This window comes from Ostrea edulis, chromosome 2 (assembly GCF_947568905.1).
Source record: "Ostrea edulis chromosome 2, xbOstEdul1.1, whole genome shotgun sequence".
In the NCBI taxonomy this organism is placed as follows: Eukaryota; Metazoa; Mollusca; class Bivalvia; order Ostreida; family Ostreidae; genus Ostrea; species Ostrea edulis.
The window spans coordinates 87,885,601-87,912,190 of NC_079165.1; the positions used below are offsets into that span (position 1 = coordinate 87,885,601).

The window sequence follows — 26,590 nt, forward strand, 5'->3', positions numbered from 1 at the left end:
TACACTGGGAGACATTTAGTACAGGGAATCCTGTCTAATCTGACACACACTGGGAGACATTTAGTACAGGGAATCCTGTCTAATCTGACACACACTGGGGTACATTAAGTACAGTGAAACCTGTCTAATCCAACATACACTGGGAGACATTAAGCACAGGGAAACCTGTCTAATCTGACACACACTGGGAGACATTTAGTACAGGGAATCCTGTCTAATCCAACATACACTGGGAGACATTTAGTACAGGGAATCCTGTCTAATCCAACATACACTGGGAGACATTTAGTACAGTGAAACCTGTCTAATCTGACACACACTGGGAGACATTAAGTACAGTGAAACCTGTCTAATCTGACATGCATTGGGAGACATTAAGTGAAACCTGTCTAATCCGATATTCATTGGGAGACACATATTTTGTTGGAATACAGTATGTTGGAATAAACAGTGTAAAAAACAATGAAAGTATGAAAACAAGAATGAATATAAGGGTCAGAATACCCAGTAAATTGGATTCCACAGGTGTCGATGTTGGCAGTTTTCACTCTATTCTTGGATTGGGCAGTTTTCAATGTGTAATTAAAATTTAATCATAGATATTCATCGATTCTTTTGTCACATTTGAAATAAAGTGGCACTAAGGAGTTAGTGTCAACAGTTTCTTATGTTCATTGCACCCTGTAACTAAACTGAGAGTGACTCAAGTTTTTTCTGGCTTAAAGAATTATCAAATTTTACATGCATGTTTTACAGACTGTGAGCTTATCCAATTTCAATGACCAAGACGAAACCTACACTCCTGAGAAACAAACAGTAGTGGTGTCTAACATTGGCGGAAATGAGCAAATCACCTTTAGACTGGGATTGTATGGAGTTTTTACAGGTAACTAATGTAACTATCATATATCTATTCATATTGCTGTACACATAAACAGGTAATCTAGGAATTATACTATCACACTGTACATTACTGTACATGTAAACAGCTAGATCAAATTTTGATGTAATTGTACACAAAGTAAGACTTATTTGTCTCTCTTTTGCCAAATAACCAAGAAGTCTTCAAACATTGGAAAATGTTCATGTAGATATGTCACTTGAAATTGAATTTACAATATGTCTACTTTTTTAAACTCCTGATAGGTCCCCTGAAGGCGAGCAGTGATGGAACAGCCATTGAAGCAGCCCTGAATCTACTTCCTGTCATTGCCCCTGACACAGTGTCAATCAGTGCCACCACCGGCTCCACCAGCAACACCTTCGAAATCACATTCAATTCTGCTTTAGGTCAGTTTATGAACCCCAGTGCTCCCCCCCCCCCCCCCCCCCCCCCCCCCCCCCCCGAATTTAACAGTAATCAGTCTCACAGATTCAGTGATAATGGCAGGGTAGGGTATATTCCTTCTCCTGTAGGTGGTCATCTTTAAATAACCATATTAGTGAATTTGTACTGACTTCAGTATAATTGGCTAGATAAAATACAGCAAACTTGTAGATCCCACATTTGATAAAGCAATATTCAGAAATCTTTTGTTGTATGTTTCATAACAATATGTTGCTAATGTATTTCTTTCAGGAGACATTCCAATGCTTCAAACGAAGATTGACGTAACAGGAAGTTCGCTGTCGGTCAGCGCAACAGAAACCCAGAAAGGCGTGGCCGGAAGAAAGAGCGTCCGCTTTAGTATGGATGGCAAAATCTCTCCAGCGTTCACATACGGAGGTCCTGTTGGTGATGTAAGACTCACAGAAATGTCTTCATTTGTCTTGATTTATCTATTATAGCCATTGAAATTTAAAGGTTTATAAATTCTTCAATATTTTCCCATTGAGTTGAAATGATTGAGAATCCATCTAGCTAGACCAGCTAATTGTGATATATTCTAAGGAAATGATACTGTAATGTTAAACATCATGTAAAGCCTTACTGTGGTATTTTAGGTCCAAGCTGCAGTAGAGGGGCTGTTTTCTGTGAGGTGCCCATCCACCTTTGTTGCCGGTGACAACAAATATTTTCAGGATTTTGAAGACCAGAAAGCCGTTGAAGCCATGGGAAAAATTATCAGCTACGTCTCGCCTTTCTGTGGTCGACATGCCATCATAAACCCCAAATTTATATATAAGGCATCAGATAAGAAACTGGGCATTAGTGTCACCCAGTATGGAGTGGTACGAAAAATCTGTATTTTGCTTCAAATCTTGAGTTTAAATTGTATTAGAAATTTCCCATATTTGGAAAACATTGTTTTTTATCCTTTGTTTATAAGGTTGCATTTTGCTCCATTTTTTCAGGTGTGTTTTGCCTACTTTGGTCCGATCAAATCACTTCTTAGAGTGAATTACAATTTTTATGATAAGACGAAACTGACTACAGAATCAGCCACCAACTACCTGACCATAGCCAATGCTGCAGCATCGACAAAGTATGCATGTTTTAGTTTTTTCTTACTCCCAGTGTAGGTGTAGACCTCTGTGTACTGACCAACCCTCTAGAATGCTTACTAAGGATTGTTCAGAACTTGTATTCTGTCATTTTTAGAACATCGAAGATGGAGGAACCTCAGTAATCACTGTGTGTGTCTGTCTGTCTGTCTGTTAACACTTTTGTGTAACATGGTATCTCCAGCAATTTTAACCCTCAAATCTCATATTCAGTACTTTTATGGACAATTGTTTGCGAAAGACATCTATACATTACATATTCATAATTCCTATACATAATTAGAAATGAAGGGCATTTTTGTGATGCAACAAAATTAATCATTTTTAACCGCCGGACCAAGTCTTTGGTACTTGAGCTAGTGTATAGTGGTAAAAGAAAGAAACCTACACATTTGAAGATTATTGGTCAAAAAAGAATAATAGAGATGATGAATGCAAGATTGTGATGCAATGATGAATTCACTAGTTCAAGTAAACAATGGTCAAAGAAAACATGTATACATTTTGAGGTTCCATATTTGAGGTCAGTGGTCACGAAGAGAAAAATTACTTTGGACTTGTAATATGATACTGTAAACCGACTTTTATTCACAACAACTTTATTTCGCAATTTACCAGCGGGGAATTGGTTGATGTGGCGACTAATTTTCATAACCATGCGCAAGCTAATCTTAAACGTACACAAAACATACATGAAAGGCCTGGTTCACGGTGAGAAATATTCACAATGAAGAGGTTCTCATGAACCTTGAGAAAATTTCTTGCATGTGAATAAGAGTTGGTTTAAAGTACGCTATTAGCAGACTTAAATGTAACGCAAACACAAGGTATATAGGCCTAAACTTACACCAGGGGTTCAATCTGCATGACTTTAAGCTGAAATTGTTTTTGAAATTGCTACAGGTGGAACTATGTGTGTGTGGATATCCTGGATGCCCTGTCCACATTGAAAACAGATGGCAGTTCTTTTGAGGCCAGAGAAATGAACTTGTATCGTGAAGACAACGCTGTTGATGATCTGTTAGTAGATGCTGTGATTGTTGTTCGTAGTGACCTAGCCACTGATACTCAAGGTAATGGTACATGTCGGATCAAATTCACTGATATTCATAATTGACCTGGCATAAATGTGCAGAACAAGAGATACCATTATTGATTTTCTTAGCTCAACCTAGTGGATTAAGCTCATGTTATGTGCAAACTTTGCACATTTTTTCACTTCTTTGATCTTCAGTCACCAACTTTTTAGCACAAAGATTTTTTGTATTCCTAAAGAAATTGGTTTTCAAAGATGGCTACAGTAGCTTTAATATGATTTACTGAGTGTAGTAGCTTTGATATGATTTACTGAGTTATTTGTGAATTGCTTCTTTAGTATGATCTGTCTAGTAGTGCTACATGTAATGCTGGGTACTGGTTGATGGAAGTAATATATATGCATGGTTGACCCTTTGAATCTGTGTATGATTTGTGTATTTGTAGAGGGTATCCGTGAACAGCGAATGGTTGGGGCCACACCGGGGGGATTCCCCATGAAGACTCTCCAGGTGGAGGAGAATGCTGGAGTCTACACCATCACCATGTCACCTAACAACTGCAGCTTTGGAATCCCCCTGCTTGGGCTGGGTAATGCACAGGTAGGCTTGCTAAACTTTACAAGTTTTTTTTTTTAAAAAAAAAAGGTATTCTGAAAGAATTTAGTAAATGTGATGAAAATAAATTGGGATCTTTGTTTATTTTTTTTATCCAGGCCTCCCAGTCAGATCTGGTGGCTTCCACATCAGCCTCATTTTCAACTTCAACCAAAGCAGGAAGTACTGTATCCATGACAACCAGCCGAACATCTGCTGCTTCTCCTCCAGTCACAGGAACTGTTGGATTTACATTTGAAGGAAAAACTGTTGGTAGGTTATTGTACTTGTTTTTGATGACAGTGAGTTAGGAAATGCTAAAGTCTTTTATTCTGTTGGTAGGTTATTGTACTTGTTTTTGATGACTGAGTTAGTAGGAAATGCTAAAGTCTTTTACTCTGTTGGTAGGTTATTGTACTTGTTTTTGATGACCAAGTTAGTAGGAAATGCTAAAGTCTTTTACTCTGTTGGATGATCGTTTAGCAGTTTGAGAAAGAATAGATGTTGATTTCATGGTGGAAGTGTTACGTGGCAGCCCAACATTAAATTAACATTTTGCTAACTTTGTTCTGCATGATGTTAATAATATTTGTCACATTGGCTGTGCATATTGTTTTTTGTTATAGTCTATCCTGTTTGGAGAGGATTGTAGATATATTCAGGAAATCAACAAAAATCATACCACAACAGCAACTTTTGATTTTCCATCATTCAAAAAAAAATTCAGTAAAAACAAAATTTAGAAAAAAAGATTTCCTACAGCATTTGTTTAATTTTCATCAGCAAATAACTTCACAGATTAAATAAAATTTATCAAAGTTGACTTGATCAATAAATACTACAGATCATTTTTACATCTTCATTCATTAATTCTATAATCAGTATGATACTCATGCTTTTAAATAAGGAATGATACATGGAAAGTTTTGAATAATTGTTTGAATGTTTGTTCTCTATTCAGAAATTCCAGCTAAAGCTCTGGAGACAGAGGTGAAAGACTTGTTGATGACGATCCCAAACATCGGAAATGTCCACGTGAAGAAGGAAGGAGACTGTGCAGAATTTGAGTGGCAGGTCACATGGCTCAGCCGGATGGGTGACCTCCCAGCAGCCACGGTATGCTAACAAGTCTTTAGAATGTCCAATCAATGGTAAAGAACATGTACTGAAAACATTTGTTATTTCTGCTAAGTTCGTGCATGGTCACAAAAATTCCACATAATTTCCTACCAGCGGACTTAAAGTATAGCTCCATATGTATCTCAGTGGAATCTGAGATGCATATGGATCTGTTGATCATGTGGATATGAAACTGTGGATCAATCCAAAAATGATAACTCACGAAATTATGATTCCATGGAAATATATATGTTGACAGTATTCTAAATGGCCACTAAATCTCGATGTAATTACTGGATTTTTATATCTTAGGTGGATGGTACAAAATTACGAGGCATCTCCCCCGCAGCCACCATACAGACAGTTCAGAATGGAGGTTTGTGGTATAACCCTATCCCTGGAGACATGCTGAGAACTTATGAATCCACACCTCAGGTACTGCCAGATTTCTATAGAATTTTATTTTGATTTCAATTTATCATCACTGTATCTGCAACAACAGATGACATGCTATTTTCTTGTTTGATAAACAGGTGATTGCCTATGTGAATGATATTCCCACTCGTTGTGAGGGTACCTGCAAATTTGAATGGCAAGCTTCCAGTACTCCTGTAGTTTCAGCCATATCACCTACCTCAGGTAAAATATAGACAAAACAGTGTCACACCTACCTCAGGTAAAATATAGACAAAACAGTGTCATACCTACCTCAGGTAAAATACAGTCACACCTACCTCAGGTAAAATATAGACAAATAGAGTCACACCTACCTCAGGTAAAATACAGACAGTCACACCTACCTCTAAGTAAAACTATTGTGGAAAATAGTTGTGCCTTATAAAGTCAATTTTTATAGGCCAATCCGAAAACATGAGTTATCTTTCCTTGATCCGGAACGTAGTACGCTTGCGTAACAGTAGGTTAAGACTTCCGGGTAGTATATTCGAGAAGCGTCATTATCAACAGTGCAGAAGGCCGCAAAGATAATGCTGTATAATTTTACAGTAATCACGCCAACAAATATGTTAACGTTAATAAAAGATCCCAATGCATAGGTTTACTTCATACACGTGAAAATAACCAACTTTGCCTGTAAAAATAATAGAAAATCAATGTTGTAAGTAGAGGAGGACACCCCCCCCCCCCCTCCTATCCGATAGGATGTTCTATCGTTAAAGTGATGTAATTTCCTACGACGGGCCTGTCCCGAGACGCAGTAAGATTATTCTAACTAACCCCCCCCCCTAACCCCCCCATTTTCCAGGATTTCACGTGTTTTATAACTGAAATTAGTATATGTCATATATTGCATACATTTCCTCAGGATCTTTAGCCCGTGTTTTAATACAGTCAGATTTATAATAAGATATCAGAAGTTACTTGTTCAATATCAATGTAGTACATTCAGTGATCAAAGTTCTGCCACGATGTACGTCTAGGTATGTCGGACTGACACATCTGGATTCTGAAAATGTTCATCTCCTTCGATTGGTGAGTAAAATTTAACCCAGCCTGTAGGCCTACTTGTAAATGAAGCAGAGGCCACTGACAGATTTCCAGCTGTCTGCCCACAAATTTTATACAGTTTCAAATACAAGTATAACCATAAAGAATTTCGTCGTCACAAACCATCTTTAAACTGACATGCAATGCTTTGAAAATAAAATAACGTATAATTGAACACCCTGAATTTATAGTCGGCAAGAGTATGTACCTGTAAATACAGCCATTTTGAGTAAAATATTCGGAGTTTTACTCAAATTATTTTGTAAATTTGTGGCGAAAGGGGGTGTCTAAGTCTGTCATTGCAATTTCTTTTATGACACGATACGTGCCTATACATAATCAAGTAGATTTCAAGGGGGCTAAAACGAATAAAAGAGGGAAGATACAGAGACGTCAAAAGCATTGTATTAGGGGGGGGGGGGGGGGGTAAACTTACCTATCCCCCAGAGAGTACATTTGAGAATATGGCCCCCCCCCCCCCTTCCGGGATGACACAGGTCTATGAAAAATAATTTATATCAGTCTAGCAATATTCAACAAAATTAATAAAAAATATTATTTAGTTACCTATTTTACTGCATTTTAAACATATCAGTTAATATTAACAATCCTAGCTTCATGCTGCAGTGTACAATATGATTTGCACGTCCAGGTACTTTGGAGAAAGTTACCCAATGATTGCAATCTGGTTTATTTTTGAAAGAGTCGATTGGTGGTGGTGGAATAAATTTAGCCCTGATAAAACAATGAAAGCGTTGATTCCCTATTTTAATTGATTTTTTTTATTTTGAAAAGAGGGGGGGGGGGGGCATTTTACATGTATGCAAGATCTTCTCACCACAGACACTCGACGTTTTAAATATCTATAATAAAAAAAATTGCCTACAAAATAATTATGTCAGTCGTTATTGGATACATATGTAAACAAATGAATGTCTGGGTGATTTCCAATTTAATTTTTAAAATCCCCCCTCCCCCCGAAAATCACTCCCGACTCGATCAAGAAATTCTTCTTCTTTTTTTCCATTAACATTTTCTAACTCACTCGTACAAATGATTTCAACTGTTCTCGATTTTGAACAGCGCCCATACTAATATAACTATATATATTATATATGCGCAGTCTGACTGTGTTACTACCCGGAAGTTGTCATATTCACACTAAATGTAAGAATACAAAGAGAGATAACTCACGTTTTCGGAAAGGCCTATTGACAAGTGGATAAACGTACACTACTGACAACCATAGACAGTTCTGCAAATTTGAGTGCTGAGAATATTATGTAAACTTGTAATGAATTTCCATACAATCATGTAAAATTTGAATTCAGTTATTCAAATTTGTGATAAATTTCAATCCAGTCATCGAAACTTGTCATTAAAATTCAATACAGCCACATAAATGAAGACTATTCAGAATATAAAACACAGAATTTACATTTCGATGTATGCATGTGCAGCTTACACTGGAGACTCCCTGACAATAACTGGTACATCATTTGGAGCATCAGCAGCTGATAATTCGGTCACCATCGGAGGAGTGGCCTGTACAGTGACCTCTGCTTCGTCCACCCAGCTGGTGTGTACTGTGGGGGCTGGTACAGGAAGCCACGCGGTAGAGGTCAATGTTGCCGGGGTAGGACTGGCCAGCGGTAGCTTCAGCTTCAGTTATAACACACGGATCACCAGCATCACTCCAACAAGTGGCAGTTTAGCCGGTCAGTAGAAATAGAGTGTCAAGATTATATTCAAGCAATGTGAGAAGTTTTTAAAATCAGACATTAGTGCAGAAAATATAGAACTGGTCAAAATCATGCCGTATTTTTTGTAAAGTTAAAATTAAAGCAAAAATCATTCTGTAAACAGCAGGCTATGATTGTACATTTCCAAGTTTGATATGTATTTTTGTATACAGGTGGATCTCGGCTGACGGTCGCAGGGTCAGGATTCTCTCCCACAGCTGTAGTAGCAGTCAACACAGACACATGTACTGTAGTGACGGCCACCACATCAGAAATTGTCTGTCTCACCCCCTCTGTAAGTCAACTCAACAGTTGTAATTTCTACATGACAGCAGTTATAATTTGTTTATCAATTGTTTATGACAATTAGCTATCATGAAACAATGGAAGTTTAATCTGATATCTTTTTTTGGGAATAGAAACTAACAGCTAATGAGGATAAATACCAGACAGCATTTTTTTTTAAAGGCATCTACTCCAGGCAGTGCATCAGTGACCTTGGCCCAGGCAGGTACGACCTTGACAGCTTCTCAACAGTTCAATTACGATGCAGCCTTGACAGCTAATATCAACTCTGTGTCTCCTTCTTCATCCAGTGTTACAGGTATGTGTACAGTTAAATCCAGATTTGTTTCATGTAAATCATATGTACAATTGGAAGTAGCATTTCATTAATTGTGGCGCATTATGCAGGAGGTGGCACCCTGGTCCTACAGGGTACAGGTTTTGGATCTACTCAGCCAGCTGGCACCACTCTTGTGATTGGGAGTGAGCCTGCCACTATTATCTCGTACAGCGATACCCAGGTGGAGGCAACTCTACCAGCTCAGGCTGCAGGAGACCATGTCATCAAGTTCTCTGTTGGCAATAATGGTTACGCAGCAAACTCGTAAGGGAATTTATACAATTCATTTTCAATTTCCTTAGTGATGCGGCAAAAAGTTTCAAGACACTTGAAATGCATGCATTTTTATATACATGTATGTAAATCTTAGAAATGCATTTGCAGCAGAATGCTTTAGTTGAATTTGATTAGATACTCTAATCTTACTGTTGTTGCAGAGCCAGCACCAAGAGCATTGCCTATCGACTGAAAGTAACCAACATATCCCCCCGCAGTGGTTCTCTGTATGGAGGTACCATTGTGACTGTAACGGGACAGGGTTTCGGTAACACTGCTTCTAACATTAAGGCCAACATGGGCAGTTATAAATGTGATGTTGTGGGTACCGTCACCGACACACAATTCAAATGTCAGATTGAAGCCACCGGAAAAGTCCATCAGGTCTCTAATCAAGGAGCTAGTGCCAGTAAGATTTCTCTTGATGCTGCTAAATGGTTTTCTAGATCTCTAATCACTTTGGGAAAATGGGGGTTGTTGTTGTAAAATTGACTTGTATGTATAAATGTATCATGATAATCTTAAGTATTTAATAAATATTGAAATATCGCAATGAATTCGATATGAATAGACACTCACAGATTCTGACGAAATGAGAGATGAATATTGAAATATCACAATGAATTCGATATGTTGAGACACTCGCAGATTCTGACGAAATGAGAGATGATTGTTAGAATTTGGATAATTTTTTTTTGTTTGATAAGGAAGTAGATGAATCTTGGGTATTATAATTTTGCAGCCTATGGAGTGGGCTATGCATGGAGTCCAATGACATTAGATGTACACGTTGGTGACTATATTGAGTGGAAGTGGTCAGTGGCAGATGGTGTGACTGGAATCAACATCGGTGTTCACCAGACCAAGACAGCAGTGGCAACCACTAGCTCCGGATTCTCCAGTGGAGCAGGCACGCCCTCTGGAGCTTATAAATACCAGGTGACCAGGACTGGAGATGTTTTCTACTGGAGTGACTATGTGGATGCCAACAGTAAGATCGCATTCCGGGGTTCTATCAAGGCCATGTCACGACCCCAGTCTGTGGAAGACTTTGGACTTAAACTCGGTGGATATGAGGCAGAGTATGATACTACATCAGGTGAATAAGTAGGAAGTGAATTGGTTAAAATATCACGCCTGTTGTATCAGTTTGAGTAAAATACTCCTGTGTGTCCGTATTGTCAGAGCTTACATTTTTGTAATTTGTGTGTTCCCTTTGATTATGATCACCAACAGGTGTCGCTGATCCGGCTGCTTCTGGTTGTGAGGTGACCTCTTCTATCTCGGGCTGCACTGATGCCCCGCCCACTGGAGGCTCTGCTGGTAAATTCCACTTTTCCTTCGAGACTTGCCGTTCACCTTCTGTGTCCAGCATTTCCCATGACCAGGGACATGCAGCGCAGGATATCACACTGTCCGGTTCAGGATTCGGTGCCACTGGTTGCCAGCACAAGATTGACATTGGTGATTACACCTGCTCTGTCTCCTCTGCCTCGGCTGGCAGTCTGGTTTGCAATGTTGATGGATCAACACAACCCGGAGTAAGTGTTGCCTGACTTTTATATATATATATATAGTTGAATGAATACAGAATAAAATGCCATATTGTTTCACCATACTATCATATGGATATAAGCGGTAGTTAATAAAGAACAAACTCATGACTGTTAATGATAATTATTAAAAGATAGATTAATTTTCTTGGTTTCATAGACTTAAAATTCCAAAGAAATATTCAAATTACAATTTCATATTTACTACTGTACTTTTGAAAAACGTCTAAACAAAATTGTTAATGACATAAGCGATGAATGTAAACAGAATTTTTATAGGTAAGAGGAATTCCAATAATAGGCCTCTGTGCTTTCTTTATGTATCCTGTTATAGATTTTCAGTTTAAAATTAGATGATTTCAGCGAGAATATTTCTTGTAATTCATAATTACCTTTAGGTACAAGGGGACTAATTTAATCTCCACCGATAATTGATCATAGATCACCAGATCAAAGTGAACAGTACCTACTTTGTGAATATTGAGATAAAACGTCTATAATGCTAAATTCTCGGTATACCGGCCATCCCTCTAAACCGGCTGTTTTTTCCGGTCCGAGAGCCGGCCGGTTTAGAGAAGTTTCACTGTATATATTTCAAATATCAATTATTATTGCCAATTAGCAGAAATCACTGACAGTCTTATTTTTTGACTTTCAGTCAGTGATTTATAGGAAAATGATTTGAGATCCAAATAATCCTTTGTGATACTAAGTGTTTAAACTGAAGTTTGATTAGACCCTGTAGGTCAAAATTTGTTTTTTATAATTACAGGTTGGAGTAATGAAGGAGTTGCAAGTGTCTGTCCTGAATCGTGGCTATGCTCTATTGGCCACATCCAAGGTCGCTACTTTTGTCCTCCTCCCTCACGTCAGTTCCTACTCTCCCCAGGAGGGATCCATGAAAGGTGGCTTCACTCTCACCATCAATGGAGGAGGATTCAATGCCAATACAGTGGTCACGATTGATGCCATCACTTGTGAGATTACCAGTGTCACTTATGACAGAATCATCTGTACAGCTCCCTCCCTCAACACCTACAGCTCTAAGCCGTTGGTTGTTAAGGTTCCCAGCAATGGAAACAACTTGGAGGCCAAGTGTTCGGATCCCTTGCTCAGTTGTTCCATACGATATGCTCAGACCTCTACCCCAACAGTTGCCTCAGTTACCCCCGACTCCGTGTCAGGTTCCTCCACTGCCCTCACCATTGAGGGAACCTTGTTTGGAACCACTGCATCAGCTGTTACGGTGTCCATTGGAGATGCCTCTTGTTCAGTCACTGCAGTAACCAACACTCAGATTCAGTGTACCGTGGGAACAGTCCCTGTGGGTTCACAAGACGTTTCTGTTGTCATTGACGGCGTTGGCAGGGCCGCCACCACAGTCAAAGTGCAGAGTGAAGCTGTTTTGACTTCTATCACCCCATCTTCTGGAAGTACCAATGGTGGTGCTTTAGTCACAATTGCTGGAAATGGTTTTGTAGCAAACAAGACAACAGTAACAATTGGAGGAAATGCCTGTACAGTGAATGATGTAACATCAACTGCTATTCAGTGTACCACTCCTGCAGGAACCGGATCCGCAACTGTTGCAGTGGTTTCAGATGGTGTCACATATGGCTCCGTGACCTACACCTATGACCCCTCAGCCACACCTACAATCACCACCCTCACTCCTCAATCAGGAAACCCTGGTCAGACCCTCACTATTTCTGGTTCTGGGTTTGGCTCAGGTTCTGTGAAGGTGTCAGTCGGTGATACAGATTGTTCAGTGACAAGCTCCTCAGCTACTGAGATTCGTTGCACCCTGGGAGTTAGCTCCGCAGGATCCAAGGCAGTTGTTGTTGATGTTGTGGGAAAGGGTGTATCCAGCAACTCCAATCAGTTCACCTACAGTCTAGCTCTTGGTAGCATCAGCCCTTCTTCGGGTAAGCTGGTCCTAAGACATTTATACCTAGGAAATGTAAAATTCAAATTTGAAAACTGTAATTTGTGTTTATTTTTTTGTTTGTTTGATAACAGGAAGTCTTGGAGGAGGACAAACAGTGACCATCACAGGACATGGTTTCTCCCCAAAGAGCACAGTCACTATATGTGGTCAGGCCTGTAGTCTGGATTCCAGTGCCAGTCAGAGTGACACACAGTTTGTTTGCTCAACTCCTGTTCACGCAGGTATACACTCAAATGCTGATACAGTCAATGATTATTTTAACACTATACTGTATTAATTGTATAATAATACTTCACAATCATATAAAGTCATTCACTAATGAATTTGTATGTACAGGACAAGATATTACAATTAAATTTATATTGAACATCTAAATGTGTTGTACACTGAAGTTTATAGGGATTCTAAATGTCACTTACACTAAGAATTATCTAAATGGTATTTACATTTATGTTTATATTGACCATCTAAATTCTTTTTACACTTATAAGTTCATATTGATCATCTGAAATTCTTTAGATTGGCTTTTATTATTAGTAAAGCACATACCCATTTACATTTATGTCTTCAAACTACATGTATTATGAAATTGCTCCTACATGTTTCCAGCTGGTGGATGTGATGTGGTGGCCACAGAAGGATCAGAGACAAACACTTTGGCCAGCAGTTACACCTATGATAGTTCTGTCACCCCCACCATCACGTCAGTCAACCCCACCTATGGCGGCACTGCTGGGGGTACCTCAGTCACTGTCTCAGGAACAGGATTTGGGTAAGGCTGTTGTTTTTTTTTATTTGATGTCCTGTCGTGAGAACTTTCCACGGATGGCTACACCCAAGAGGTGCAGTCAGTGTAATGAATTGATTAAATATACCACATACTTATCATTTCCAACACCAACTTATTGCAGAATATGCCTATGCATTTCTTTTGAGTTTCTAGTCTGTTATGTTTATCTGTAGAACTAATTCTGCTGCGGTGTCTGTGAAGATTGGAGGCGTGGCCTGTGCTATAGATACCATTAGTGACACCTCCTTGACGTGTACCACTGGTGCCAGATCAAGTTCTATAGACACTGCCGTATCTCTTCAGGTGGCTACCAATGGCATTGCTGATCAGGTATGCATTCCTAAAGCCAGAAACGCCAACAAGACACATATGTGCTATTCATTCAGATTTCAGTTTTGTTTTGTGTAAGTGATATAGGGAGAGGGTTAAAATAGGCTGTGCCTGCTGCCCAATCCCATTCACTTGAATAAGATATCGTTTAAATTTAAATTTGAGTGATTTAAATGAATCTCTTTTATAGGCCACTCCATTTTAGATATAAAAAAGAAATCTCACAATTCAGAGATAGTTACAAACCACTACTGTGATTAGATACTTTAGAGATAATTACAGTAAAGCATGGTTATAGCGAACCTTTATGGCCAGCGAAAAACAGTTCATTATAACAAAACTTCATTATATCCAATAATATTTTCATTATTTTCCTCTCATAGGGAAATAAATATCACTTCGTACTAAGTGTGAATTCGTTATAAGTGTGTTCATTATAAGTGTGTTTCACTGTATATCACTAATGCAGACAAATGCTGCCTTTAGATAATTCAGAGATAATTATGTCACTTGCAGACAAATGCTACCTTTAGATAATTCAGAGATAATTATGTCACTTGCAGACCAACGCTGCCTTTAGATACATTGACGTGTGGTCCTCCCCCACCACGTGGGTAGGCGGGACATTGCCAGGGGAGGGAGAAATGATTGTGATTCAGGAAAACCAAACAATTCTTCTGGATGTTTCCACTCCGATATTGGGCATGCTCCTCATTCAAGGTATCCTCATACTTAAGTTGAAGGAAAATGGGCGGATGTATGTGCCATAGATGATATTTTTGATTTTCATGTTGAATGTTCATTAGCTGTTTTTTAAAAGGAAACTTAAAACATATCTTTATAAACTTGCATTTAACCTGTAATTCGGCATTTATATATAAAGTTTTTAAAAAAGCAACCTCTGTTTTAGTATTATTTTATGCCCTTTCTAAGTATTTATTGTTCTTTGTTTTAGTTTGTTTTTAATTAAAACACTTTAGGGTAATTGTCTTATTTAGATAAAGCATTATATAAATGTACAATAATAATATTTTAATTACATCATATTTGTCACATTAAGAATGTTTTCTGTAATCTGTTAAAAGGAGGAAAAGTGATCTTCGATGAGAAAGACATTGAACTCAATGCCAAATACATCTTGATAACCGATAATGGAGCCTTAGAGGTAATCTTAACATAGTGGTGTTTTAAGGTCACAAGCAACATTTCCCCCCCAGAATATTGTACAGTGTACTCGCCTTTATTTAGATCTGGAAGTTTTGGGGCTATTTAAAAAAAAAAAATTCCATGTGCAATGAAGAGTACTTCATAAATCAACTGAGAAAAAAACAGTTGTTTCATGCTCAATACATATATCAAATGTAGAGCAAATAATTAGTCGTATTTCAGTTGAAAATCGATGTGAAATTGAATAACCAAACTTCCAAAATATTTATCTAGATGTGTTTTTTTAGTTAACACAATAGCATCAGGAGTGTGAAAATATCAATATGCAGTTCTACTCTCTACTGGGTGAAATTAGCATTTTTTCATTTAACAGTTATCCAGAACTTATGTAATTTCTCTTGGAAAAAAGTATCCCAAAAATCTTTGACTGCATTTCATTATTTCAAATTCTATGTGCAATAGGCATTCCTATGACAATTGAATCAGAAGATATTATAAACAAGGATTTCAAAACTACAGAATTAAAGTATTAGTACAGGCAGAGTATAGCTGTGTGTGTGAAAGATAAACCACACGCCAAAAAAAAACCCAATAACAAAAACAGCAGATTATAGCTGTGTTTTATTATGAGTCCAGGCATTTTCCACTGAGCGATGGAGCAGTACAAGTAGGACTGAATGAAATGGCAACCATGGTGGAAATAATTTAAAGGAAATCTCCAGTTATGGGAAATAGGTTAAATCAATTCAAACTCTGTTATATGTGTTGTTAACTAATGGCCAACATGTATTTGATAAGAATTTCTAGGGGAAATGTATTGTTTAAGTTCTGTTAATGTTGATTCAACACATGGAAAGGCTATTAAGAATTTATTGGTGAAGCTCGACAAGTTTTTTGTCCATTTTTCAGGTAGGAAAGGAAGGTGCACCATTCCAACATCAGGCCACCATCACAATGCACGGAGTGTTCCGCTCTCCCGAGCTTCCTATCTATGGCTCCAAATCACTGGGCGTCAGAGAAGGAACCCTAGATCTGCACGGTCAGTCCCTAAAAAACTCGCAAAAACGTGTACCAATTTACAGTATCTAGAGGAAGAAATTACATATAGAATATTCAGAAAAATTCTAAAAGACACAAAATAACCTGGAAAAAACTGGCTATATAAATCATAAAGAGGTATATTAGAATGAATTTTAATCTGCATGTGCTTGCACTTGTGTAGGAAAACCAAAAGTAACATGGACAAGACTGGCTGCCACTGCTAATTCCGGATCCTCCTCCATCACTCTCCAGCAGGGCGTGGACTGGGAAGTAGGAGATCAGATTGTTCTGGCCACCACAGGTCATCGCCACTCACAGGAGGAGACAGAAACCAAGTAATTAATGCACAAAGAGAACCAGTATAGCAAACAGCACACAGATTAATATAATGCTTTTTAAATTTCTGATCTGATGATTCAATTTAAAGAACACGATATTTCACATATGAATTATTTACCAATGAAAAATTGTAGTGTAGAATCTGATGAGGACAGAATCTGATGATTTTTGTATTGTAGGAGAGTAGCAAGCGTTTCAGCTGATGGTAAAACTGTGACTCTCGATTCCCCGTTGACGTACACTCATGTTCGTGTGACAGAGACCTACGGTACTGCCACTGTGGACATGGCAGGCGAGGTGGGTCTGTTGTCCCATAACGTCAGATTCCGAGGATACGGTGACCCAGAGTGGGTCACAAACATCACGAAGTGTGAAGCGGGATTCGACACGGGTAGGTTAAGCGAAGAAAACAAAAACACCACTTCTCCAAACTTAAGAGTTTTTAAACTTGAAATTCAACAATTTTTAGAAAACACATCCGTATTAAATAGAAATAGATGTAACATTACCTTTACCATAGATTTAGAATTATGAGAACAGGCACATTTACTGCTAGCAATGAGAAGTTTTCCAGATTTCCTAGGCTACTATATGTGACTATGACTATATGTACATGTTTCTGCAGGAGAGTTTACCACCCAGACCTGTTTCCAGGGTCGATTTGGAGACGAGATGGGATCTGATCAGTTTGGTGGTCACATTCTGATCCATGCACCAAAACCTGATTTAGGTTTGGCCACTGCCCGTATTGAATATGTGGAATTCACGCATGTAGGTCAGGCCTTCAGACTAGGACGCTACCCCATTCACTCGCACTTGAACGGAGACATGAGTGCGTCTTATGTTAGAGGTTGCGGTCTCCACAAGACATTCAACAGAGCAGTGAATGTCCACAAGACCCATAATCTGTTAGTGGAGCACAATGTCATCTATAACGTCATGGGTGGATCGTTCTTCTTGGAGGATGGTATTGAAACAGGCAACATCTTCCAGTACAACTTGGCTATTTTTGTAATTTCCAGCACTAGCTTGTTGAACGATGATATCACACCAGCCTGTTTCTGGGTCACAAACCCTAACAACACCATCCGACATAATGCAGCCGCAGGGGGAACTCACTTTGGATTCTGGTACAGAATGCACGAACACCCGGATGGACCTTCCTTCGATCCCAACATCTGTCCAAGACATGTACCCCTTGGAGAGTTTCAGAACAACACAGTTCACTCCATGGGATGGTTTGGACTGTGGATCTTCCAGGAATATCACCCGAGGAAGGATGGGTCCTGCGACGTCGCTGCGGAACATGAAGTAGCAAAGTTCAGGTCTCTGACTGTGTGGAACTGCGAGAAAGGAGCAGAGGCTGTCAATGCGGGAGCCCTGCAGTTTCACGATTTCCACATGATCCACAACGAAAAGGCTGGTTATGAAGGAAAACTCATCAAGCACTCTCCTCAGAACCAGGAGAATGCCAGCTATGCAGTCGTAGACAGCATTATGGTAGCAAACAGCCCCGGACTGACTGCAGTGTCAGGACAGAAAAGCTACTGCACTATTGGTGGGATTGTCTTGCCTTATGGTAATGGGATGATGGTGATCAACACTGATTTCTACAACTTTGACCAGAGTAACTGTAATGCTTTCACACTCACCAAGATTGATGGAACTTGCACTGTTTATTGTGGAGGATACTCCTACAGATTTAAAGAGATATCATTCACCAACTCTCCCAATCATGGAAAGTTTGACTGGAAATGGCAGGCTGTGATGATTGATATGGATGGATCCCTGTCGGGCGGTGCAGCCGGGTCCCAACTCACTCCAACTAGTGCCACGCTACCCTCATCGTGAGTATTCACTAGCTGGAAGTTCTCAAAGGTCAATTCAATCTTGGTGAATTTAAGCTTACTCAGTGCTCTTAAGTATCAATATTTACATTTACTATGTACATCATATGTGCTATTCCAGTGTCTGTTCTGTTAATTATTACTCTTCCAAAGGATTAGGCAGGAATTTTAAATTATAGATAAAAAAAATGCACACATCAAAAGAAGGTTTTGGAAATGTAAATATAAGCAATGAATGATTATTTTTTGAAAGGTGACTAGTCTTATAATTGCAACAATATGCGCAAAGAAATTTTCATAATGCACAAACATATTCAATTTATATGCACACACCTTTGCAGTTATGAGACAACATCTTTCAAAAAATAATAATTCATTGCTTAAGTAACCATTTGTGGAATTAAAAAGTGGATGAAAATGACTAGGGCCTAAAGTTTTCCTTTATCTTATTTTGTTTTTTGTAATGTGAAAATTGTTCATTTTTTCCCTAAATTCAGTTGCACCAGCGATACAAACTTCAACAAAGGGGTACCTGCTAGTTTGTGCCCCGGGTCCCTCAAGTTCCACCGTGTGGCATTGAACAATATCGAACCTGTGTCACTGGAGGGCCAACGAATGATCCTCAACAACTCCTACGGATCAGACTATGCTGACTTTGGACTCAAAAGGATTTCACACAAGCCTGGCTGGATTGGAACTCTCATTGATGGAGAGACGTACAGATTTTCATGGGAAGATGGGGAGAAAATCACAAATGTTTCCTACCATGCAACTTTCTACCAGTTTGAGGTAATCAAATATCAGTGTGCAGTATGTTTGATACTGGAAGCTTGGTTTGGGATTTTGTTCAGCACTATTTTCATACTGAAAATTTCTAAATGTAGGATCCATCCAACAATGTTAAGATCTGCCAACGCTTTGAGAGGAAGCCTGATCGATTTTCATTGGATGGAAACACTTTTAATAATGCCTCAGTTACCCCAATGGTTTATGGAACTAATAAAAATGGAGACTGGGAATTCCATGATTCGGAGATGGAACTATGCTATTTAGGTGAGTAGTAACACACCTGTGTACCTAATAACTGGTGTTGATTACGTTCAAACGATTTAGAACCTAGTATGAAAAGTGAGTAAAACAGTCTAATATATTATGTAGATTACCAGTATTCAAAGTGATGCTCCTGTATGATTATAATTATAATCTTTTCACTTCAGTTTCTGGTAAAACCAGTCGCAGGAAGAAGAGGGGTTCTGGAGCAATGCCTGTCTATGCGGAGGACAGAGATTGCTCTGTTACTGCCTTCAAGTGCTACTACACGGACTGCGTCCCTCCCCCTGATCCAGATACCATTCCCCCAACCTGCACCCGACCATCCAATGCAACCAAGTGGTCAGATGTGGCAACATGGCAGACCGCAGCGCCCGGATGGGGTGGTAACCTTGGAAATGGACAATATGGACTTCCTCAACAGGGTGACAAGGTCAAGATTCCTAAAGGTCAGTGCACTAAGACTTTATGGATCAGAACGATATACCTATATGTAATTTATTTAATATTTATCCAAAGAATTTGTTCTCAAAGTGTTGATAATCACATTGAGTTTATTTTATCATCTCCAGTTTAAACATTTATCCTCTTATTTGCAGGTTACTGGGTGATTCTGGACCAGCCCATCCCTAGTTTTGCAGAATTGGTCATTGAGGGAACCCTAGAACTTGATCATGGACCAGCCAAAACCAATTCTTACACAATTGATGTGACCTACTTGTACATATTAGGCGGACGACTCATCATTGGCTGTGAGGAAGCAGCACCTTTTGAGGGCGAAGCCTCCATCATCTTACGTGGTGATCCCAACACCGCCCCCTACCCAGTCACAGAGGGCCCTAATGTGGGCTCAAAAGTCATTGGTACAGTGAAAATATTTAAAGATTTCATCTATAATAGGTACACAGGAATGTATGTGTACAGAGTTTAACACATTTGAAAGTGAGCACAATCCTGGACCACAGACTGTTCGATACACTCAAGAATAAGTGTGGTGTGCAATATTGATATTGATGCGAAATATTTGTGCCAAAACTGTATATGAATACTGCTTAAGCAGGTATGCATCAATGACTGTTTCAAAATCTGTTTTAGTCAACCAGTGTTTAAAAACATTAATTAAATTTCAATTTGTGGCATTTTGACGTTTAATGGTATATAAATTTTATTCTGTAAGTTAGTGATATTCCATTTGTAGATATGTTAGTTTGTTGTATTCTGTGCTTTAGCGGTCTTTGGAGGACTGGACATACATGGTAAAAACCACACTGTGACCTGGACAACTCTGTCTCAAACTGCTGCATCGGGGGCTAACCAGATCTCGCTGACCGATACAGTGGACTGGGCAGTCAATGACGAGATTGTGATCACATCCACAAGCTACATGGCTTGGGAGGTTGAGGTCCGCAAGATCAGTGCAATATCTGCTGACAAAAGGAGCCTGACACTGAATGAATCCCTGTCACACAAACACATCTGTGAGTAACGCTCAGGATCTAGTTATAGCGAAATCTCTTTTGTTAATATATTACTGGAGATTCCTAAATATACGTCAGGAATTTATCATCAACTAATTTCGTGAGAGGCATAACTCGTGATATAAAATTATATGCTTTTATTTTTCTATTGTTAAAATACATGTAAGAACTCTTGATTAACAGACGACACGCGAATTCATGTTCAGGACACACGATTTGATATATTTGAGTCATTTCGCCATATCAAGTACTATAAGGAACCTAAAATAATGTTCATAACTCTGGTGCAAGTGATAGGTTTCTTCGCCAAAATCGAAAAGAAACTGTTGAAGAGTTGAACTTGTAACATAAATATTGAGTTGGAGGGGAAGAAAGAAAAATCAAGTGAATTACTTTTTGATTTGCCACATTCATGATAATTTTTTGCAGCTATGGAAGAGTCCTTCAGTAATGGTGAGAAGTACTCAATGAGAGCTGAAGTGGGACTTCTGTCTCGCAATGTCAAGATTATTGGAGCCGTTTACCCCAACATGTTTTCTGATTCGTATGGAGCTCGTGTGCTTGTTGGTGTTACTGCTGATCCCACCAGGCGTTACACTGGTACACTGAATTATATAGCACTCTGTGTTCATCTTGTGTTCACTCTGTGTTCATCATCTGTTCATCTCGTGCTTATCTTGTGTTCATCGTGTGCTTATCTTGTGTTCATCATCTGTTCATCGTGTGCTTATCTTGTGTTCATCATCTGTTCATCGTGTGCTTATCTTGTGTTCATCATCTGTTTATCTTGTGCTTATCATATGTTCATCATCTGTTCATCTTGTGCTTATCTTGTGTTCATCATCTGTTTATCTTGTGCTTATCATGTGTTCATCATCTGTTTATCTTGTGCTTATCTTGTGTTCATCATCTGTTCGTGTGCTTATCTTGTGTTCATCATCTGTTTATCTTGTGCTTATCTTGTGTTCATCATCTGTTTATCTCGTGCTTACTTTGTGTTCATCATCTGTTTATCTTGTGCTTATCATGTGTTCATCATCTGTTCATCTTGTGCTTATCTTGTGTTCATCATCTGTTCATCTTGTGCTTATCTTGTGTTCATCATCTGTTTATCTTGTGCTTATCATGTGTTCATCATCTGTTCATCTTGTGCTTATCTTGTGTTCATCATCTGTTCATCGTGTGCTTATCTTGTGTTCATCATCTGTTCATCTTGTGATTACCTTGTGTTCATCTCGTGCTTATCTTGTGTTCATTATCTGTTCATCTTGTGCTTACTTTGTGTTCATCATCTGTTTATCTCGTGCTTATCTTGTGTTTCTCTCGTGCTTATCTTGTGTTCATCATCTGTTCATCTCGTACTTATCTTGTGTTCATCATCTGTTCATCTCGTACTTATCTTGTGTTCATCATCTGTTCATCTTGTACTTATCTTGTGTTCATCATCTGTTCATCTCGTACTTATCTTGTGTTCATCTCGTGCTTATCTTGTGTTCATCATCTGTTCATCTCGTACTTATCTTGTGTTCATCATCTGTTCATCTTGTACTTATCTTGTGTTCATCATCTGTTCATCTCGTACTTATCTTGTGTTCATCATCTGTTCATCTTGTACTTATCTTGTGTTCATCATCTGTTCATCTCGTACTTATCTTGTGTTCATCATCTGTTCATCTCGTGCTTATCTTGTAGTCACCTTGTGCTTATACATTGTGTTCACCTTCTTTTCTCATTGTGTTCACATTTTGTTCAAGTGTTTTATTTATTAATTTACCATAGCAATTATTACAGTATCCCATTCCTTAAAGCTCTGTGTTCTTACTTAAAATTCTGTGTTTGACAGATTATAGCAATTAAGTTATGAGAGTCACAGAATAGGGATGATAATGGCCTTCCAAATTGTATTTTGAATTTGCATTATGATGTCAACGTTTGACTTATTGTTTAGTTTGTAATATGATATTTATTCAGCGTACACACCAGAAATTAAAATTTTTTAGTAAACACACCGGAAATTTAAGTTCTTAGCAAACAGACCAGAAATTTCAGTTCTTAGCAAAATCATGTTGAAATGTACATATTACTGTACAAATTTGTAAAAAAGACTGTTTTCTGTTGCATTTTAGGATTTGCTAGACTTTCCAATGTGGAATTTTTCCGCGGCGGACAGGAAGGATACACTGCTACCTACGATCCGCGACATGCTCTCAGCTTCGTTGACATTCCAATATCCAACGTCAAACCGTGCTATGTTAAACAGTGCAGCTTCCATCACAATCTAGGAATTGCCATCGGTGTCTACGGAACCAACAACCTAGAGATTCAAAACAACGTCATCTACCACAGTGTGGGATCAGGTAATACAGTTGATCTTTTGGTAACTCAAACACTGATATCTCGAACTTTATGGATATGTCAAAGTGATTCGGAAGTCCCAACCAATTATTCTTAAGGTATTTTTACCTGCCATATCTCAAATCCTTGGATATCTCGGGAAGTTTTTCCTCGGTCCCATTGAGTTTGAGATGACGAGGTTTGACTTTGTTTCTATACATAAATTTGCTAAAGATGATACCAAAAATGAGATATACTGGATGTTTACAACTCCCCAATGTAAGCAAGAATTGTATAGTTTCTGTCGGCTTACTCTGTTGCAATGATAATTGGTTTGAAAATGTGCAGTTGCTTAGTAGAAATTATTTAATATTTATTATTTTACCCAAGTAATTTTTGTTCATTCATAAAAGACCTCCCCTGCAAAGTCAAAAGTCTCATTTTTAATCTATTCAAATTTAATTACTTCATGTAGCTTCAAGTGCTTTGGTGTACACCACTAGTAATTTTACATAAATACAGTGAATTTATGATGAATGGCAATTTTGTCAAATTTTGAAATACTCACAGGACATTTTTATTGGACCTTGATTCTTTAGCAATCCACACAAAGTCTGCAGGCACAGCCATTCGTAACAACCTCATCTCATTGAATCTGTGGCCAGGGTCTTACATAGGTCGTTCAGAGCCCATGAACATCTATTACGATGGGTCTGTGGATGGTGTCAAAGCCAGCGGAACTATATTACAGGTAGAATTTACAGATGACAATTGATGATTAAGAAAATTTATGTTTAGCACAATTTCTACATCAACTCGTCTATCATATACACACTGTGTAGTACTTCATCTTCACAAGGTACGTGCCAGATTTGTTTAGATGAGAATTCGATAAAAGCAGAAATGTATCTGACATATTGCCTGTGTAACATGTACATGAAGTCTTTATTTCATTATAACTTTGGAAAGTTTAAGATTTTAACTTGATTTGCCAATTGGTATACATACTGCACAGTACATTTTTTAAAAACTCTCACCCAAAAAAATGCACTTTTTATGCATTTTTCGATTTTGTCTATACCGTATTCCAGTGGCTTTTTTCACAAAAAAATCTTAACTATTAACAAAAAAATTGTTATCTTTGCCTTATACCCAACTTAGTGCAACTATGCCCTGAGTAAGAATCCATTCACCAATGTATATACTTAGTTTTGCTCATTCAGAAAAACTTGAGCAAAGAATTATAAAAGATTTACAGTTTTTAAGATTTTCATCTTAATCGTAAGATTTTTTTTTTGGTTAAGAGCCACTAGCTAGTCTAGGGATGGACCCCAATCGAAAAGTCCAAAAATTCCATTGTATTTTTTCAATTTTATAAAATGCATGATGTATTGAAATGTTGACTCGTACTGACAATAGCAATGTAACACGGATTGATTTAGCATGGAAATATTAGATAGTTTAGAATTAAATGAATTAATTTTTATTTTATGGTAACCTGCAAGCCCTGTATTTTTCAAAGAAATTGGGGATGTTTTAGCTTAATTATCTATGAATAGTTTCCAAAAATGAGGGACACCATTCTTGGCTAAAACAGTTATGTTAACAAAGACCTGACAAATATTAATCCTCCTTAAAATCTTTATTTGTATTTTAGGGAAATGCCATTTCTTCATCCGAGCGCTCAGGTTACCATGGAGATTTTGAGAGTTGCACAGCAACTGACACCTGGTTTGACAACATCTTCCATTCTAACCTGATGGCTGTTGGCATATTTCCTATAGACAAGGTCAACCCGCCCACATGTTGGAGGATTGCCAATATGTCCATCTGGAAGAACTATAATTATGGAGTTTTTTACCAGAGGTAATAGATTTCATGATATGAAAAGAACAAAACTTGCACAGATGTAATATTTCAACACTATTCAAAATATTTGTACTTGAGATTTTTCATTGAAAACAAAAGTAGCTGGAGCAAATTTAATTTAGGGCTTTGTACTTAATACACAGTTTTGAAAGGCAAGACATATTGTGAAAATGACAATATATGAAGATCATTTTACCATGTCACACAGAAATTCATGCCACAAAATGTGTTTATAGTCCGCATTATCCAGGGCTACTGAATTCACCATCAACTTCTACCTGCCTTTAATGCAGCTAGTTCAAGGTTGTAAAAATGTGGAGAGATAATTTAAATATAACACTCTAATTGAGTTAATATCACTTATTTAATGAAAAATAAATGACAAACTATAAAAAATTACATAGAATATATAAGTAAATTAAACAAAGTGAATCTAAACTATAATGACTAAGAATAGTTGACCAGGGATTTCACAAAACCTCACAAATAAGGATGAGTATATATATATATACATTACATACACTACAAATGCACCAGTGTTTTAATTATCTTTCCGCATTTTTACAAGCTCAAACTAGCTGCATTAAAGGCAGGTAGAAGTTGATGGTGAATTCAATACTGCTGGATAGTGGTGATTAATTATTTTATAAGCAAACTATTGGATTTATTTACATTTTGTGATATTTTTTGCCATTAAATTTTCCCCCTTTCTCATTGTGTATAAGTCAATGACCATAGTATATATATAAATATATTACGGTCATCAAAAAATGGCAGCTGACCTCATCGGTAAGAATTTTATAGTCACGATTTCAAACAATTGATTATTCATTTGCTTCAGTTTACGATAATTATCAGAATCCAGTGGAGTATTCTTAATTTACTGGATTCTGATAATTATAACATGAAATTGATGCAAATGAATAATCAATCGTTTGAAACTGTGATTATGAAATTCTATAGATGAGGTCAGGTGCATTTTTTTGATGATCGTTACGCATCGGCTTGAACACAGTGCTTCTGAGACCCCCTTGCATGGCTTACTTATGTTGTTAACCAATCAGATTTTAATTGAATGTTGCAATTGTTTTGCAAGAGAAAGTGCCAATTTGAGAAGCTGAAAAAAATTTGTTATTGATAGTGTGTATGAAATCAGCATGGAGAAGCTAACTTTAGTTGACAACAATGTCGGAATCTTCCCGATGATTATTGGACCTGCGGCCCTTGATCATGCGTACCAGAACAAGAAAGTGACCATCTCGAAAAGTCTGGTGGTTGGCAAGTCTTCAGTCTTTGATTGTGCTAATGATAAGATGGACTTCTCTTTGCCATATGTTAACCTGAGAAGAACATTTGATAAGTCCTGGAGGATTGAAACTAAAGGAAGAACCGGAATATCCATCTCCATCTTCAGCTCTGGTCCAAATAATGCACCAGAAAAGCCGTTTGCTGGTATCATGGCATATAATGCTATAGCTGGCTTTACTACTATCACAGGTA

General features: G+C 38.0%; 1 protein-coding gene across 6 annotated transcripts in view; it reads left to right on the forward strand.

Moving 5' to 3' along the window:
- The window catches only part of LOC125681419 (fibrocystin-L-like), a 56,685-nt gene that overhangs the window by 14,494 nt on the left and 15,601 nt on the right, over positions 1 to 26,590 (forward strand). For all 6 annotated transcript variants that reach the window (XM_048921496.2, XM_048921498.2, XM_048921497.2 and 3 more), the window contains exons 15-52: positions 757 to 886; positions 1,147 to 1,290; positions 1,580 to 1,740; positions 1,945 to 2,172; positions 2,296 to 2,426; positions 3,349 to 3,518; positions 3,928 to 4,082; positions 4,196 to 4,349; positions 5,038 to 5,192; positions 5,508 to 5,630; positions 5,729 to 5,834; positions 8,162 to 8,419; positions 8,617 to 8,738; positions 8,912 to 9,047; positions 9,137 to 9,332; positions 9,506 to 9,753; positions 10,087 to 10,443; positions 10,581 to 10,885; positions 11,670 to 12,822; positions 12,917 to 13,066; positions 13,455 to 13,617; positions 13,809 to 13,965; positions 14,529 to 14,685; positions 15,051 to 15,130; positions 16,042 to 16,171; positions 16,355 to 16,508; positions 16,692 to 16,903; positions 17,138 to 18,359; positions 18,857 to 19,148; positions 19,244 to 19,412; positions 19,577 to 19,858; positions 20,009 to 20,272; positions 20,639 to 20,887; positions 21,317 to 21,487; positions 23,014 to 23,244; positions 23,821 to 23,972; positions 24,879 to 25,087; positions 26,232 to 26,587. In XM_048921496.2, coding sequence (XP_048777453.2) covers positions 757 to 886; positions 1,147 to 1,290; positions 1,580 to 1,740; positions 1,945 to 2,172; positions 2,296 to 2,426; positions 3,349 to 3,518; positions 3,928 to 4,082; positions 4,196 to 4,349; positions 5,038 to 5,192; positions 5,508 to 5,630; positions 5,729 to 5,834; positions 8,162 to 8,419; positions 8,617 to 8,738; positions 8,912 to 9,047; positions 9,137 to 9,332; positions 9,506 to 9,753; positions 10,087 to 10,443; positions 10,581 to 10,885; positions 11,670 to 12,822; positions 12,917 to 13,066; positions 13,455 to 13,617; positions 13,809 to 13,965; positions 14,529 to 14,685; positions 15,051 to 15,130; positions 16,042 to 16,171; positions 16,355 to 16,508; positions 16,692 to 16,903; positions 17,138 to 18,359; positions 18,857 to 19,148; positions 19,244 to 19,412; positions 19,577 to 19,858; positions 20,009 to 20,272; positions 20,639 to 20,887; positions 21,317 to 21,487; positions 23,014 to 23,244; positions 23,821 to 23,972; positions 24,879 to 25,087; positions 26,232 to 26,587 — 9,232 coding nt within the window. The remainder of the gene's footprint in view (positions 1 to 756; positions 887 to 1,146; positions 1,291 to 1,579; positions 1,741 to 1,944; positions 2,173 to 2,295; positions 2,427 to 3,348; positions 3,519 to 3,927; positions 4,083 to 4,195; positions 4,350 to 5,037; positions 5,193 to 5,507; positions 5,631 to 5,728; positions 5,835 to 8,161; positions 8,420 to 8,616; positions 8,739 to 8,911; positions 9,048 to 9,136; positions 9,333 to 9,505; positions 9,754 to 10,086; positions 10,444 to 10,580; positions 10,886 to 11,669; positions 12,823 to 12,916; positions 13,067 to 13,454; positions 13,618 to 13,808; positions 13,966 to 14,528; positions 14,686 to 15,050; positions 15,131 to 16,041; positions 16,172 to 16,354; positions 16,509 to 16,691; positions 16,904 to 17,137; positions 18,360 to 18,856; positions 19,149 to 19,243; positions 19,413 to 19,576; positions 19,859 to 20,008; positions 20,273 to 20,638; positions 20,888 to 21,316; positions 21,488 to 23,013; positions 23,245 to 23,820; positions 23,973 to 24,878; positions 25,088 to 26,231; positions 26,588 to 26,590) is intronic.